Consider the following 13,502-nt stretch of genomic DNA (forward strand, 5'->3'; position numbering starts at 1 on the left):
GCATTAGGACCCACACAGACCACAGGGTGAGCGCCCCCTGCTGGCCTCACTAACACCTCTTCCAGCGGCAACCTGGTTTTCTCAGGAGGTCTCCCATCCAGGTACTAACCAGGCTCAGCCCTGCTTAGCTTCAGTGGGCAACCGGTCTTGGGCTACAGGGTGACATGGCTGCTGGTAATATTATTAATAAGAATTCATTAATTATTATTGAATAAATAATAGTAATAAATTAATAATTTTACCTACTTCTTCATAAATTATTATTTGAAGAAGAAGAACCAGGAGGAGAAAAGTTTTATTCTGTCACGAAACTGCTGCTATTCCTCTGCTGTCGTCGCTTCAGTGATCCTCGCGCTGCTCGCGCGCAACAAAGCTCAGTTGATCGACGTCATCGGATTTGAAGTAACGGCTACTCTCATCAAAGCTTCCGCCGTTTGTTCGCCTCTCCGTTACAAGGTTTGTAAACTCGCCAAATAAATATAAATACAGAGTCTACTCACTATATATTCAAACACACACATATAAACTAAATTTATTATACATTACTACTTTTTTACAGTGTTTACCACTCGTTTATTGCACAGTATCTGGTATGAAGGTTTTATAGCCGCGATGCTACGTTGATCTAACGTAAGTTAACGTTAATGAACAAATGGAAATTATTGACTTATTGTCTTAGATTGATTTAGTCATTCAATTCAACATATTCTGTACAACTGTGTCTTCAAATTGCTGATATAGCCTAACTAATTTAGCTGATTCCTGCTGTCGTCATTGACGTTTGTTATGAATAACAAAAGCAGGTTAATATAGTTTGGTCTGTTTTTGTTTAGCCTAACTTTACTTACTACAGGTGCCCCCATTCTCTCAAATACCATTTTAAAGCCATTTACTGGTCAATAAATATTATGTTGTGAATAATCAGCTTTGTTCTTTTGTTTCCCCAGAACAACCAGTACATTTCTAAAATAATCTGAACATTTCAGAGGCAACATTGAATTACAGTAAGTTACCTATACACCACATGCAAGTACTTTATTACTATGAACTTTCTCTGTGTGAAATTGTATTGTTTGACTGCACATGTACTTTTTTAATCAGTTATTCTCTGAAAATCTTCCCTCATGCTCTCAAATCTCATTCATGTTACTCAGAAAAATAATATCACAGGTTTGGAGCCAATAATGCTATGCATTTTTTATAGGCTATACCTTAATCATATGCATTTGAATATAAGACATTGGAACCCTGAATTATAACTTCAAGTTTAGTCTTTTTCGAAAAGAAAAAAAAGGAAAAAGCTATTATATGGCTTCATAAGACTTACAACACAACCCATAACACATGAGTTGTGAACTCATTGATTATTTTTAGGATCTTTTCTGGGACATTTTTGGAGCTTAACCATTTTTACATAAATTGTTGCATTGAACTGAACTAGACAAGTGTACATAAGAATAGTTTCATGAATGAATTACACCATTTTTTTATGCTTGTGTTTCATGCAGTGATATTGAATGGTGACGGGTTGCATTATGCCTGAGATCTGCTTTCGGGTTCCACAGACAGAAAGTCAAACAGGTTTGGAACGTCACAAGGCTGAGGAAATTATTTAAATTTCCCAACTATCACTTTAATAACCTTACTAACAGTAAATGTTGTAGCTGAAAATAGAAGTTTGATCAAGAATAAAAATCCTCCTGTAGACCTGAAAATCACTGAAGTGCCTGGACCATTCACCAGAAAAGAGGAAAAGCAAACAGGAAAATGAAGCTGATGCACCTTTTCACTTTTCTAACTCGTTAAGTAGCCTACCTCACGTGTCCCTTGTGAAGATTTTATAATTGATTGCATTTTATGTTGCAGCGAGTAAAGGTGCATCACATTTGTGAATTTCGTGAAATTACGCAGGCAAAAATGTCCATTGACCGTTGTCAGCAGTGTAGCGATGTAATGTATGAAGCACCACACAAAATTGCTGATCGAGTGAATTCACCAGTGAACATTCACAGAACAACAGATAATTTTACTGCACCTTAACTCTGTTAAAATGGAAAATGTTTTCTGCTTGTTGTGACATAAGGAATTCTGTTTCCGGGTCGAAGCCTCTACTTCTACTTTCTCTATCTTGTTTCTAGATATTGAGAATACTCAACAACCATTTATGGGAACTGTTGATTCAAGTCACACATTTAAGCTTTTCAAAAGCCATAGTGTACATTACAGTCTCCAGTCTCACGGCATCCCAGACTTCAACATTTTATGATTCAAAATAGCTGAATAACTAAACCATCTGCAGATTCGGAATAGAGTTAAAGGTTAGGATCATAATTTTCAGGAATAATACAGCACAATGAGTGCATATTAGCACTGTTTGTTGTTTGTTTTTGGCATCTGATAGAGCTTTTGGACTTGGAAACAGTGACGTCAGACTTAACAAGCGGACTGAAACATGTTTTAAAATTAAGTGAAGATGGACATTTTTAATTAGTCAAAATTGTTATTTTTTACATTGATTTATTACTTGGAACATGTTTTTTCCATGCATTTTGTTGAGATGTCTTTTCTTGTGTAGCTTATTGTATACTCATGGTTGATTATTCATGTTACTTATGTATTATACTATTTTTTTTGTGTGTATTCATTGATATTAATCTATTACTAGCTTTTTTTTCCAAGTGCATGGAAGTGTATTAAAATGGATCTAAAATATGTAATAAACAATTCTTATTTTGTATTTGGTTCAGTTTGTTTATTATAATAGAAGTTAATGGTGGTAACCATAGTAACAACATGAAATTAATTTAATACAAAATTAATATTATTAATATTATATATTAATATAAAATTGAAATTTGGTTCCTGGAGGCACCACACAGTGCCTAATATAAGAGTTCCTCAGGAAACCCTTTTTAAAGGGTGCCTAGAGGATCTACAGACGGTTCCGCCGAAGTGGCAAAGTGAAGAACCCCAAAAGGTTCCTCCAGGCACCTTTTATTTTTACAGTGTATTTCAGTCCTTTTATTTAAGCAGACAGTCTGCCTCGTACATTCAGTTTAACAGGATTAACAGCAAGCTAAAGAGGGCAAGGTTTCAAATTAACTAGGTTATGCATTTTAAACACTTACATTATGTTCTTGCTACGTCCATGCAATAAATGCACGTTCTTAAATGAGCGAGGTTTTCTAGCTAATTTCATCTTTGGTGTGAATCAAAAATCAATCAGGGCTGTATATTAATATTTAGGCGACAAGTAAATATGAAGATACATATTCACGAAAGTATAACTCCTCGTAATTCACACCTTGATAGCACACAAACATTTCTGCCCGACTTCGTGTGATTGTCAATGCACAAATTGTAAAAACAGATTAATACTATCTGTTCCTAAATTATGATTGGGTGGGCAAGGCAGACGTCTGGTGATGCCACCCCTGCTGATGCCTGCTCGTGCTCGGCCCCGCACAGCATGTATTTCTAGTGTTAAGCTGGTCAGTAAGGTAGCCAAGGAGCACACAGCCTTAGGTCACTAGTGTCTTTTCTCTTGTCTCCTGCTTTGTTGGGGGGTTAAATCATGTATGTTAAATGTGCAGCAGCAGCAGCATGTATGTATGCTCACAGCAATGTCTGTGAATGTATTGGCAATCTAAACAAACTTTTTAAACTGACTTTTACAAGTCTCGGTACTTGCTCTGCAGCAGCGTAGCAGATCTATTCCGCCAAGACCAAATACAATAACATTGTCATTGTAACGGTCACCAGCTGGAGTGCCCTTGAGAGCCACCAGAGGGCACTCCACACCAGACTATTATCACTCCCTCACAAACTACATTTCCCATAACTCACTGCCCAGACTCGTCATCACAGATTGCATTCATCTGTGTCTCATCACCCTCTTAAGGCCATTGCACACCGAGTCCGAAATTCGCATCCGAAATTTTCTGTATTTTTTTCGGTAAAAAAATATTAATTCGACCTCACTTTATGTCATTCACAAATAAAAATATTCGGATTGGGTTCGATTTTCTGCATTTTTCGCATCCACAGCCAGTATTTTGAGAGTTTTTTTGACAATTGACAATTTGACAATCAAGTGTTTACATGTTCTCTCGATCGGATTAGAAAAGGAATAAACCTCCCCTTTCAATCAGATCGAAATTTCGGATCGATTAAGGTGTGATTGAGCAGCCAATTCGATTACTAATCATGTATTATTTGGGTATAAAATATAACCTGTATACAGCTGTTCTGTCTGCCCAGCGCTTCCGCCGGCCGTGTGTGTGTGTGTCCATACCTATGGTCCATACCTTATACTGCCAGTCTCTGTTCAGGATCGATTGGTTCACGGAAATTGGTGGTCTTCTTTTTAATATGTGGCTCCAGTATCGCTAGCAAAGCATCAAACTGTTCCACTGACATTCTGAGGTAAATTTTGAATCGCGCGGGATAATTTCGCAACTCCTTGATAAGGAGGTGAAACTCTCCTTCCTCTCGGCGCAATCTCAGGATTGGATGGACCCAATATTTCCTCCTTCTTTTTCTCTTTTTAAGAAAGAGGGCAACAAAATCATCCTCACTGCTTGACGAATCCATTTTGTATTTTTTGCGTTTTTTTCCCGCAAAGGTTTAATAAATCTAGGCTACGCATCGGACTCAAGGTGTGCAAGGTTTCTGTGCGTGACGAATTTTAAGGCTAAACGCATACGAAAATTTCGGACTCAGTGTGCAATGGCCTTTAGTTATACCATGTTCACTCACTGCGAAGTTTTGTATGTTGTTGCACTGCATTTCCGAGTGTTTTCCCTGGTTTCATGTCTCTTGGTTTTTGGATTTTTTGCCTGTTCCGTGGATTACTCTTTTGCCTCTGACCCCTGTTTGTTTGTTTGTTTGTTTGTTTGTTTGTTTGTTTGTTTGTTTGTTTGTTTGGACGGCCTACCTGTGTTTTGACCCATTGCCTGTATATTGGATTACATGTCTGGATTGCCCCTTAATTAAAGCTGCATTTGGATCTCAAACTTCGTGTCTCGGAGCAGTTCATAACAGTCGTATCCATTATCATTACTATTCATTATCCATTCTCTATTACCATACCAATCTCCCAAGAGTTGTCATGACAGAACTACTAGTTTAGTAGTTTTATACTGCAAGTATACTTGTAAGTTTTATGTAAGTGAACATACCATCATACTTACAGTTTACTATTTTATTTTTGCACTTTTAGTATACTACTATGTTCCTATTTAGTTTTTATTAAAGTTTTTTTTATAGGCAACTTTAACTGTACTTTAACTCTTTCCATTTATTTAATTTTTTTATTTCATCCTACATTCATCCTTTGTTTATCAACACTTGAATGTGGGTAATTTTCACTAAAAAAGCCACAATCGAAAAAAGTTTTTTCAAACAATAAGTTTATCAGTATGTATGTATTAAGAAAGTATGTAAAACTATGTGGAAAAAAGTAGGGGTGAGCGGGGCACAAGACATCAGATAACATTTTAAGCTGTCAAATGGTCATGTTACAATATGCCCCTCAAATGTTACAATGTACCCCACAAACGGGGCATGTTGTAACATTCCACTTCCATTCTTTCGGGGTAAATAAAGAAAAAAGTATACACTGTCTTAATGAAACAAAACCACATAATTGTACTAGACATATGTGAAATTAATAGAAAATAAATACTCTGAACCCTAAGTGGATATACACAAACTGAGAAAGTCAAAAAGTGTTAGGTTGTGCCCTGCTCTCCCCTATTTAATAGGCTACTCAAACAAAAGAGTAAGCACAACTACAAGCCAAGAAAGCCTATACCTAGAATACTTAGCCTAATACTCTATCAAAAGATTGCGTACAATTATAGGCCAAACATACTTCTGTCAGTATAAGTCAAGTATACTTAAGTGCAATTTATTTATATTTCTGAGAAGTACATAAAGTATATTTCTGAGAAGAACATTAAAAAATGGACTGAAAGTATAGCACACTTGAATAAGCTTCTTTTTTATTTTGTTTGTTTGTTGTATTTATTTTTTGCATAAGGGTATGCAAGATTGTTTTTATGAATTGTTTTGATAAAGATAAAGATAAGAATTGATGCTGATATTGTCCAAAACCCTTTTTTACCTTGGGTGTTTTTAAATCTTAGAATGGCACTGCCTATATTGTATATAGGCCTGTATATATTTACTTATTATGAAACTCTTCTCATATGACACAAATCAACCAGCGTGTGAGTCATTTGTTGCTTAGTGATGATCATGCTAATGTTAGACAGATCTGTGCAGATGCTGCACAAAATAGTATTTACATCATGACTTATAAATTGAAGAATTGCTGAATCTGCAGAGCTTTTAAATTAACTTTCCTCTAGGGGTTTTACAAGCCACTGATGTCTATTTCGTAGAGATGGTTTGTCTAATTATAGATTCATATTTAATCTATGAATCATAACTCAACAAATTGGCTAGTAAGTTGACAGCATTACCCGAAATGGGTGATTTTCATTTGGTGGGTGCTTATTTCAAACCATGTTATATGATTTAATTACTGAGTGTCTCCACTGTAACTTGTTATGGTATTAGTCCTAAATGAGAAGATCATGAAGATGTTGATGCAAAGAGATCATAAGATAATTGTAAAGACCCAGATGATTAGCATTTAAATAATACTGTAGCTTAGGTCTGAGATATCTTACCTCTGGGGCCAGGGTTTCCCTTGATGATGCTCTGAAGCATCACCTCTGATCCAGAAGCTCCCATAACATCCTTACGATTAAGTTCCGATATGGGGGCCTCTGCGGGGTTCTCCTCCACAGACATACAGAAGTCATCTGGTGGGTCTTCTGGGAGGATCAGGCAACAGTTGTTACGCAAAGATCAAGTGATGATAAGGTAACCTATCATGAAGTCATTACAACCTCACAATGTCTAGTCATCTGTCTCTGGTTACAAATTGATCTAAATTTAAACATTATGCTCAAAACACAATTTTATTCTGTTCCTACAATGCAGTAAAATAGGATGTGTCTGATCTTTGAGTTTTATAGGAGTATTCCGCATTCAGTTCAAGTTAAGATCAATACCCAGCATTTGGCGGCATGTTTATTACCACACAAAAAATATTTCTATCAGTCCCTCCTTTTCTTTCAAAAATAAATAAAAATCTAAATGAAAATAAGCCATTTGCAATGGAAATGAATGGTACCAATTAATAATCATTAAAATACTCAATGTTTCAACAATATAGCCACAAGACATAAATAATATGTTAACATGATTTTATTGTGGAAAATTTGCTCACTAACCTATTCTGTGGAAAACTATATCGAATTGTAACTATAGCCTTGACAACATATAGCTAAAACCTTAAAACGGCTCTAAAGGCCCGTACACACCGGGACGAATTTCGCGCGCGATATTCGCCGACGTTTAACGCCTCGTGACTAAACAAAGGGCGCCAATGTGAGTGTGCACACCGACGCGAAAAACGCCACGCGTAAAAGCGTAATTTTTTTTTAAACGCCTCGGGTTCGTTTTTTTGGTTTGACGCGCCGCGTCAAAAACTATCCGACCAATGAGATTGCCGCTTTTGCTCACGTGTCTGGAGCTTCTGAAGTTACAGTAAAACACAACTTGGGGGCGCTCAAACACAAAACGGTCTTGCCGAGCACACATACGTAACAGCGAAGAAGATATACGCCAAGTAGCGTCTACACTGCCCATAGACAGACACTGCCGGGAAGAAATAAGACGAGGAAGATGCAAGGCAAGATGAATGTAGAGCTGCTGGTCTCGGAATAAAGAACTATATGACAAACGCGACAGCGACTACAAAAATCTTGTTAAAAGAGAACTGTTATGGAGTGGTATTGCAGAGTATAGACTGTTATGGAGTGGTATTGTATTTCTGTTTTACATTAAGCGCCATCTAATGTCAGGGAATGAATTTGCATGTTCACTCGGCTCATCGTCAGCGAAAATCGCTTGGGTGTGAACACAAAAAACGCGTTGAAAAACGCTGGCGAATAACGCGCGCCGATATTCGTCCCGGTGTGTACGGGGCTTAACAGTGATTTATACAGATTAACAGCACAAATCACAAACAACTTTTAACAAGAAGTAATCTGAGTGCCTTTATAAAATTATAAGCTGCACACGCCTGCAGTTAAATAATCTAAAAATAGTCCCCATTCGTTTTACATTGTAAGCACTTCAGCATAACCTAAATGTTTACTTTTCTTTTCTTTTTTTTAAAAGAAAATTAGGGACAAGCCAAAGTAATTTTTTGTGGTAAACAACATTATGCCACATTATTTTGATTGAGCTTAACCTATATTGAACCCAGGATATTCCTTTAAACATGTCCTTTAATCAGATTTATTTATGAACGTTCATCCAGTTAACTGCAATGCTTGACATTTAACAGCATTTACACGCTATATTTTAACCTACTGTACCTGGTTAACTTAATGTTTCTGGAAGAAGTTTTACCTCTGTTTCTTCTGGCTGTTTTTCCTTCATTTTTGTTATCTTCTTTTTGAGCAAACTCTGCTTTATTTGCCTCTTCATCCACAGGCTTATTTTCAACCACAATAGTAGGTATGGTTACTTTAGGTGCAAGTGATGAGTCTTTTTTCTCCTCTCTCTCCTTAAATGATTTTGGGAGCGTGGAAACTGAACCAAACAACCTTGGAGGTTTTAGGGGTGCTTGCAACAAACCCACTTGCATTATGGGTTGGGAAGGTGGTTCTACAGGTGACTTTGGTAATTTGCAGGATACATTTATCCTTGGTACCCTTGGTGAACACTGTCCTGGTATTTTACTGAAAGCAACCTTTTCATTGATGGCTTTTCTGTCTAACAATCGCCTGGGGTTAGAATTAATCCGGCATTGGTTTTCTGTAATATCAGGGGGTGATTTCCATTCATGTTGTGTTGAGTCCTCTGGCACTTTCTTTTTCGGTAGTTCTGATGATTCTTCATTTGGCAAGGCTGAGCATTGTTTTTTTGCCTCTGGTAAAACAAATTTCTCTCTTGTATCTTCCACCTTCTGAATTATCTGGGCTTGAACTGACTCAATGTTTCCAGTAGACTGTTTGTCAGTCTGGGTGAGCTGATCCATTGAAAAGGCTTTCTTGATGTTGGACTTTCTGACAAGTTTCTTTATTCGGTGAAGCTCTTCTGAGAGTTTACTCTGAAAACCTTTCTCTACATAGGTTGACTGTTCCTCCAGAGAGGATGCTTTCTGCTTGAAGAAAGACCTCTTAAGTGCTACATCACTCTTGATGTTGTCTTGGGGCTTCCCTGCTTTACTTCTTCCATCCTCAGAACTGCAGAATGATGTTTGATTGAAACCCCGTGAAAGTCTTGATGAAGACACCATTGGAATGTTACTGCTGTGTCTTTGTTCTTCAAAAGCTCTCACTTTGTCTAATATTTTGGAACTTGGCTGTGTCACTTTGGGAGTTTGGATAGAGGATGCTTCTTGGGAACTACTGCTTTGAGATGAAGCAGAGATTTTCGATATCTTAACAGGGAGTTCAGATCCATTCATGGCTGTTTTGGTGCCATTGTGGGCAGTTGTTCGATCTACACCACTTAAGGTAATGGGGCTTTGAACTTTTTGGAATGGCTGGGTTTGGACAAATAAAGAAGCTTCCCTTGTTTTAAAGTCCAATTGGCCCCTGAAATGAGGGTAATTGTGGAAATGTTGTGTTATGACGGAAAGTAAAAATAATAAAATGGCAAAGTGTAAAAAAATCTAAATGGTCAAACACAGCATGCACACAGAAAAACATGTTGAAACATGTAAAACATTGTGGAAGATGAATAAATCCAAAATAAAACAAAGGCATGCAAAAAGGTTTGTACCAAAAAGCCATGGCAAACATTTTTACAGCATATTAAAACATGATGCAAGTGGAGTCTGAGGAAAGTGGAAATCAAGAAAACATAAATAAATGGCTGCAATAAATGAGAAATAATGTAATGGAAATTACTTGTAAACTAAATAAAAAAATCAATAAAAAATGTTTTAACCCCCTAATTCAAGTTATGTTGTGCCTTTTCATATCCAACATGCCAGCACTCATTCTTGAACACTGTAAATGGAAAAGGTCCTTCTTCGATAGAGGCTCAAAACACTGCCATAGTAGTCACTGGCTAAAGACATACTCTCCTCTGACCCCACTGCAACGTAGTACACACTAATTTGTGAGGCCCGCACAAGAGCTTCAATCCCCAGGTGTCTGACCGGAGGGCTCTCAACACACCCAGCATTTGCTTGCCTTCCAGGTGACAAGGGATCCTCAAGACCAGGAGCTCTAGAGCCCAAGGTTCGCATTTCCCTCTCCACTACTAGACCATCACTTGGGATTTGGGAAAGCATTGCTCTCCCCCTGCCTGAAAATACATAATTACCTGTTATATTATAATAATATTAAATCTTTTTTTTATTTTATTTTTATCAATCGGTTAAATAGATGAATTGATTAATTCAAAAACATTTTTAAATTCTAAGCTTTACTTTGTAAGCTTGTTTCTGCCATGGAATAAAAATTTAAAAAGTAATTCTTACTTTTTTTCCCCCCAGAATCGCGTGAAATAAAGTCGCAATTGCTTTACCTCTCGCAATTCTGACTTTACATCTCACAATTCAGAGAAAATAAGTGTGGTGAATGGTGAGATATAGCTAAACTAGCAATTTGGAGAAGAAAAAAAAGAATTGCGAATTTATATCATGCAATTCTGACATAATTCACAAAATGAGGAAAAAGTCAGATAATATTCATATAAGTTCATATAAATTTTGAAATAAAAGGTCACAATTATATATATATATATATATATTTTTTTTTTTTTTTTTTTTTTATTATTATAATTTTTATTATTATTTATTCCGTGACGGAAACAAGCTTCCATGGTTTACCCATCACAATTTTAGTGTTTCATGCAGTAAATTAATCTGAAACGGCATCCCTATTGTTAGAATATAGTGATTGTTAAAACACCTTTTTTATGATTTGTGGCCAAATGTGGAAATTGATGCTACAAACTGAATATTGCTGAAGAGAAAAAATCACTCAGTATGTTCTTACCAGTCGGTTGACTGTTGATTGCTTCCCTCTGAGGAGGCATGAACTGTTCCTTCATCTCCATGGAGACCTGAGGCTCTGCACTTTCATCTTCTGTACTGTTTGAGTCTACAGGAATGGGTGAGGCATGTTGAAATGGGAATTTTTACAAACAAAACATACATACAGTAGCACAGATGCTTTCATAATGGACTGCAAGAAATCTTTGAAATTTAGTTGAAAGTTTGTGGTATTGAAGTTGTGCTGTGACTTGAATGTATAATGTGGAAATCTTATACAATATCTAGGTTGAAATTCTAGGAATTCACATTACTGGGAGTTTAAAAAAAAGAAAGAAAGAAAGAAAGAAAGAAAGAAAGAAAGAAAGAAAGAAAGAAAGAAAGAAAGAAAGAAAGAAAGAAAGAAAGAAAGAAAGAAAGAAAGAAAGAAAGAAAGAAAGAAATCATTCTGCAGAGCAAGCTTTACTTTTTGCAAAATAAATAATGTAGAATTTAAGTTTAATGATATAAATCAAACTGAAATTAGAGCTCCAAATGAAAACCTACAGTATATTTTAACAGTTATGTGTATAATATTGCATGGCTGCAATCTCAAACCAATCCAAGAGCCCAGTAATGAAAGATGAGGATTTTGGAAATGTATAACAACAATTACCATTGCTTTGCTTCCTACACAAGCGAAAAACTTCACTTCCATAACGGCAGCAAGCAGAGGTGGACAAGAGAAGACTGTTACTATAGAAACCAATGTCTGCAGACATGTACTTGTGTGGGAGCATAAACATAACACACATGCTCTCTCTCTCTCTCTCACACACACACACACACACACACACACACACACACACACACACACACACACACACACACACACACACACACACACACACACACACACACACACACACACACACACACACACAGGGTAAATTTCTAAATTGTATAATCGTTCAGCCTTACTCTGTGTTGCAGTCAATTACTTATATAGGGACACCCAACAATTTGTGATATAAAAATTTACCTACAGAAATATTGTCTTGGCAGCTATTTTAAAGCCTGCTAAACCATCTACGGCAAGATTGTGCGCACCCTTTAATTGTTACATTTGTTACAAAAAAATCTTGTGATTTTGGACTTTCTACAGTTCTCTCGTAAGCAAAACACACCATGAGTGAATCTCCCAAACGTCCAGCTAGAATGCCCAGCTCTCTGGAAAGACAAAAAATAAAATAAACAAAAGGCTGTCTGTTAATTTTGAGAAGTGCTAATTAGTAAAGATTTTTTCTTAGCCTGTTTGTTGCATCTATAGGGTTATGCCAGTCGTGTAATTCATTTGGCTTTCATTCAACAGTACATAAATATGTGATGATGACACAGGGCTGATAACTATAGTATATTAAACAGAATTCCTTTATGCTTTTTTCCTCTTTTGTCAATTCTCATGCTGGCTTGCAGCTTTTCAAATGCACTCCTACGTTGCTACCAAGGCAACTAGGATGTTCCTTTGGGCATAGTCTTTTCAGTGCCTAAGACATTGTTTATTATTCATAATAAAGGCAAATAACAAAAAAAAAAAATGTCTAACATGAAAAAACAACAACAACAACAACAATGTTCTCTGTGCCATCAGTTCTGTTGTTTTAAAGTCATTGTACTGGCTGTACATAAAAAAGGAACTATAACAGACCTATACAACTTATTTTGCATTGCTACATTATGAGTTTGATTTGCCAAATGTAAGAAAAATCTCGAAAAGTCAATTTGTATAGTTTCTGAAGTGTATTACTCTGGATAGAATGCTTCGACTCACCTGGAATCTTTTCTTTGACCAGATTTTCTTCATGGCCTCAGATGAACTTAATCTCCCTTTCAGACTAAACAACAGAATCACCTGTCAGTGTTTCTGCAGAGAATATCACTGTCTATTTCTAATCTGACACCTGGTTATTTCTGACTCCTGTGTACACTCCTAATAGTCTCAATTACTGTATGTCCTTCCCAGAGCTTTTACCTCAGGAAGAATGTACCAGAATCCACAATTATGCAAAAAGCACTAAAAATAGTACAAACATCCAATCATGATCCTCATGTGACAAATGAAGATAAACAAATTCCTCAAGTAAACAACAACATCCAAGCTCTATAGGATCCCCCAGAAGCTCTTGAATGACAAACAGAAATCCAAGTTGACAGGATATTCCAAGGCACAGCAGGAGGTGGAGATCAGATCGGTCCTAGTCACAACAGAAGGGATGAGAAAACTGTCTTTAACAGATACCCACTTGCATTCTCCCAATCCCCTTTGGAGATAAAGATATAAATAGGGGAGTGGTAGAGGAGAGAGACTGAAGGGAGACACAAAGAACAAGCAGCAGCCAATAACAGAGGCAGATCTCAGTGCAATCAA

At 36.7% G+C, this 13,502-nt stretch overlaps 1 protein-coding gene and 1 long non-coding RNA gene across 3 annotated transcripts in view; one reads left to right on the forward strand and one right to left on the reverse strand.

Annotated features, from left to right (window-relative positions):
• The window catches only part of spega (striated muscle enriched protein kinase a), a 100,958-nt gene that overhangs the window by 59,699 nt on the left and 27,757 nt on the right, over positions 1–13,502 (reverse strand). The window contains exons 3-6 of one of the 2 annotated variants that reach the window (XM_082136645.1): positions 11,100–11,204; positions 10,290–10,404; positions 8,494–9,686; positions 6,699–6,845 (exon numbers count right to left, since the gene is read on the reverse strand). In XM_082136645.1, coding sequence (XP_081992771.1) covers positions 6,699–6,845; positions 8,494–9,686; positions 10,290–10,404; positions 11,100–11,204 — 1,560 coding nt within the window. Of the gene's footprint in view, positions 1–6,698; positions 6,846–8,493; positions 9,687–10,274; positions 10,405–11,099; positions 11,205–13,502 lie in introns of both variants that reach the window. The other variant, XM_082136644.1, reaches the window with a different exon arrangement.
• On the forward strand, positions 649–2,737 carry LOC309474530. The gene is made up of 2 exons (XR_014197367.1): positions 649–1,004; positions 1,509–2,737. It is a non-coding gene; the product is annotated as an uncharacterized lncRNA (long non-coding RNA).

This window comes from Leuciscus leuciscus, assembly GCF_965113295.1.
Source record: "Leuciscus leuciscus genome assembly, chromosome: 14".
Taxonomy (NCBI): domain Eukaryota; kingdom Metazoa; phylum Chordata; class Actinopteri; order Cypriniformes; family Leuciscidae; genus Leuciscus; species Leuciscus leuciscus.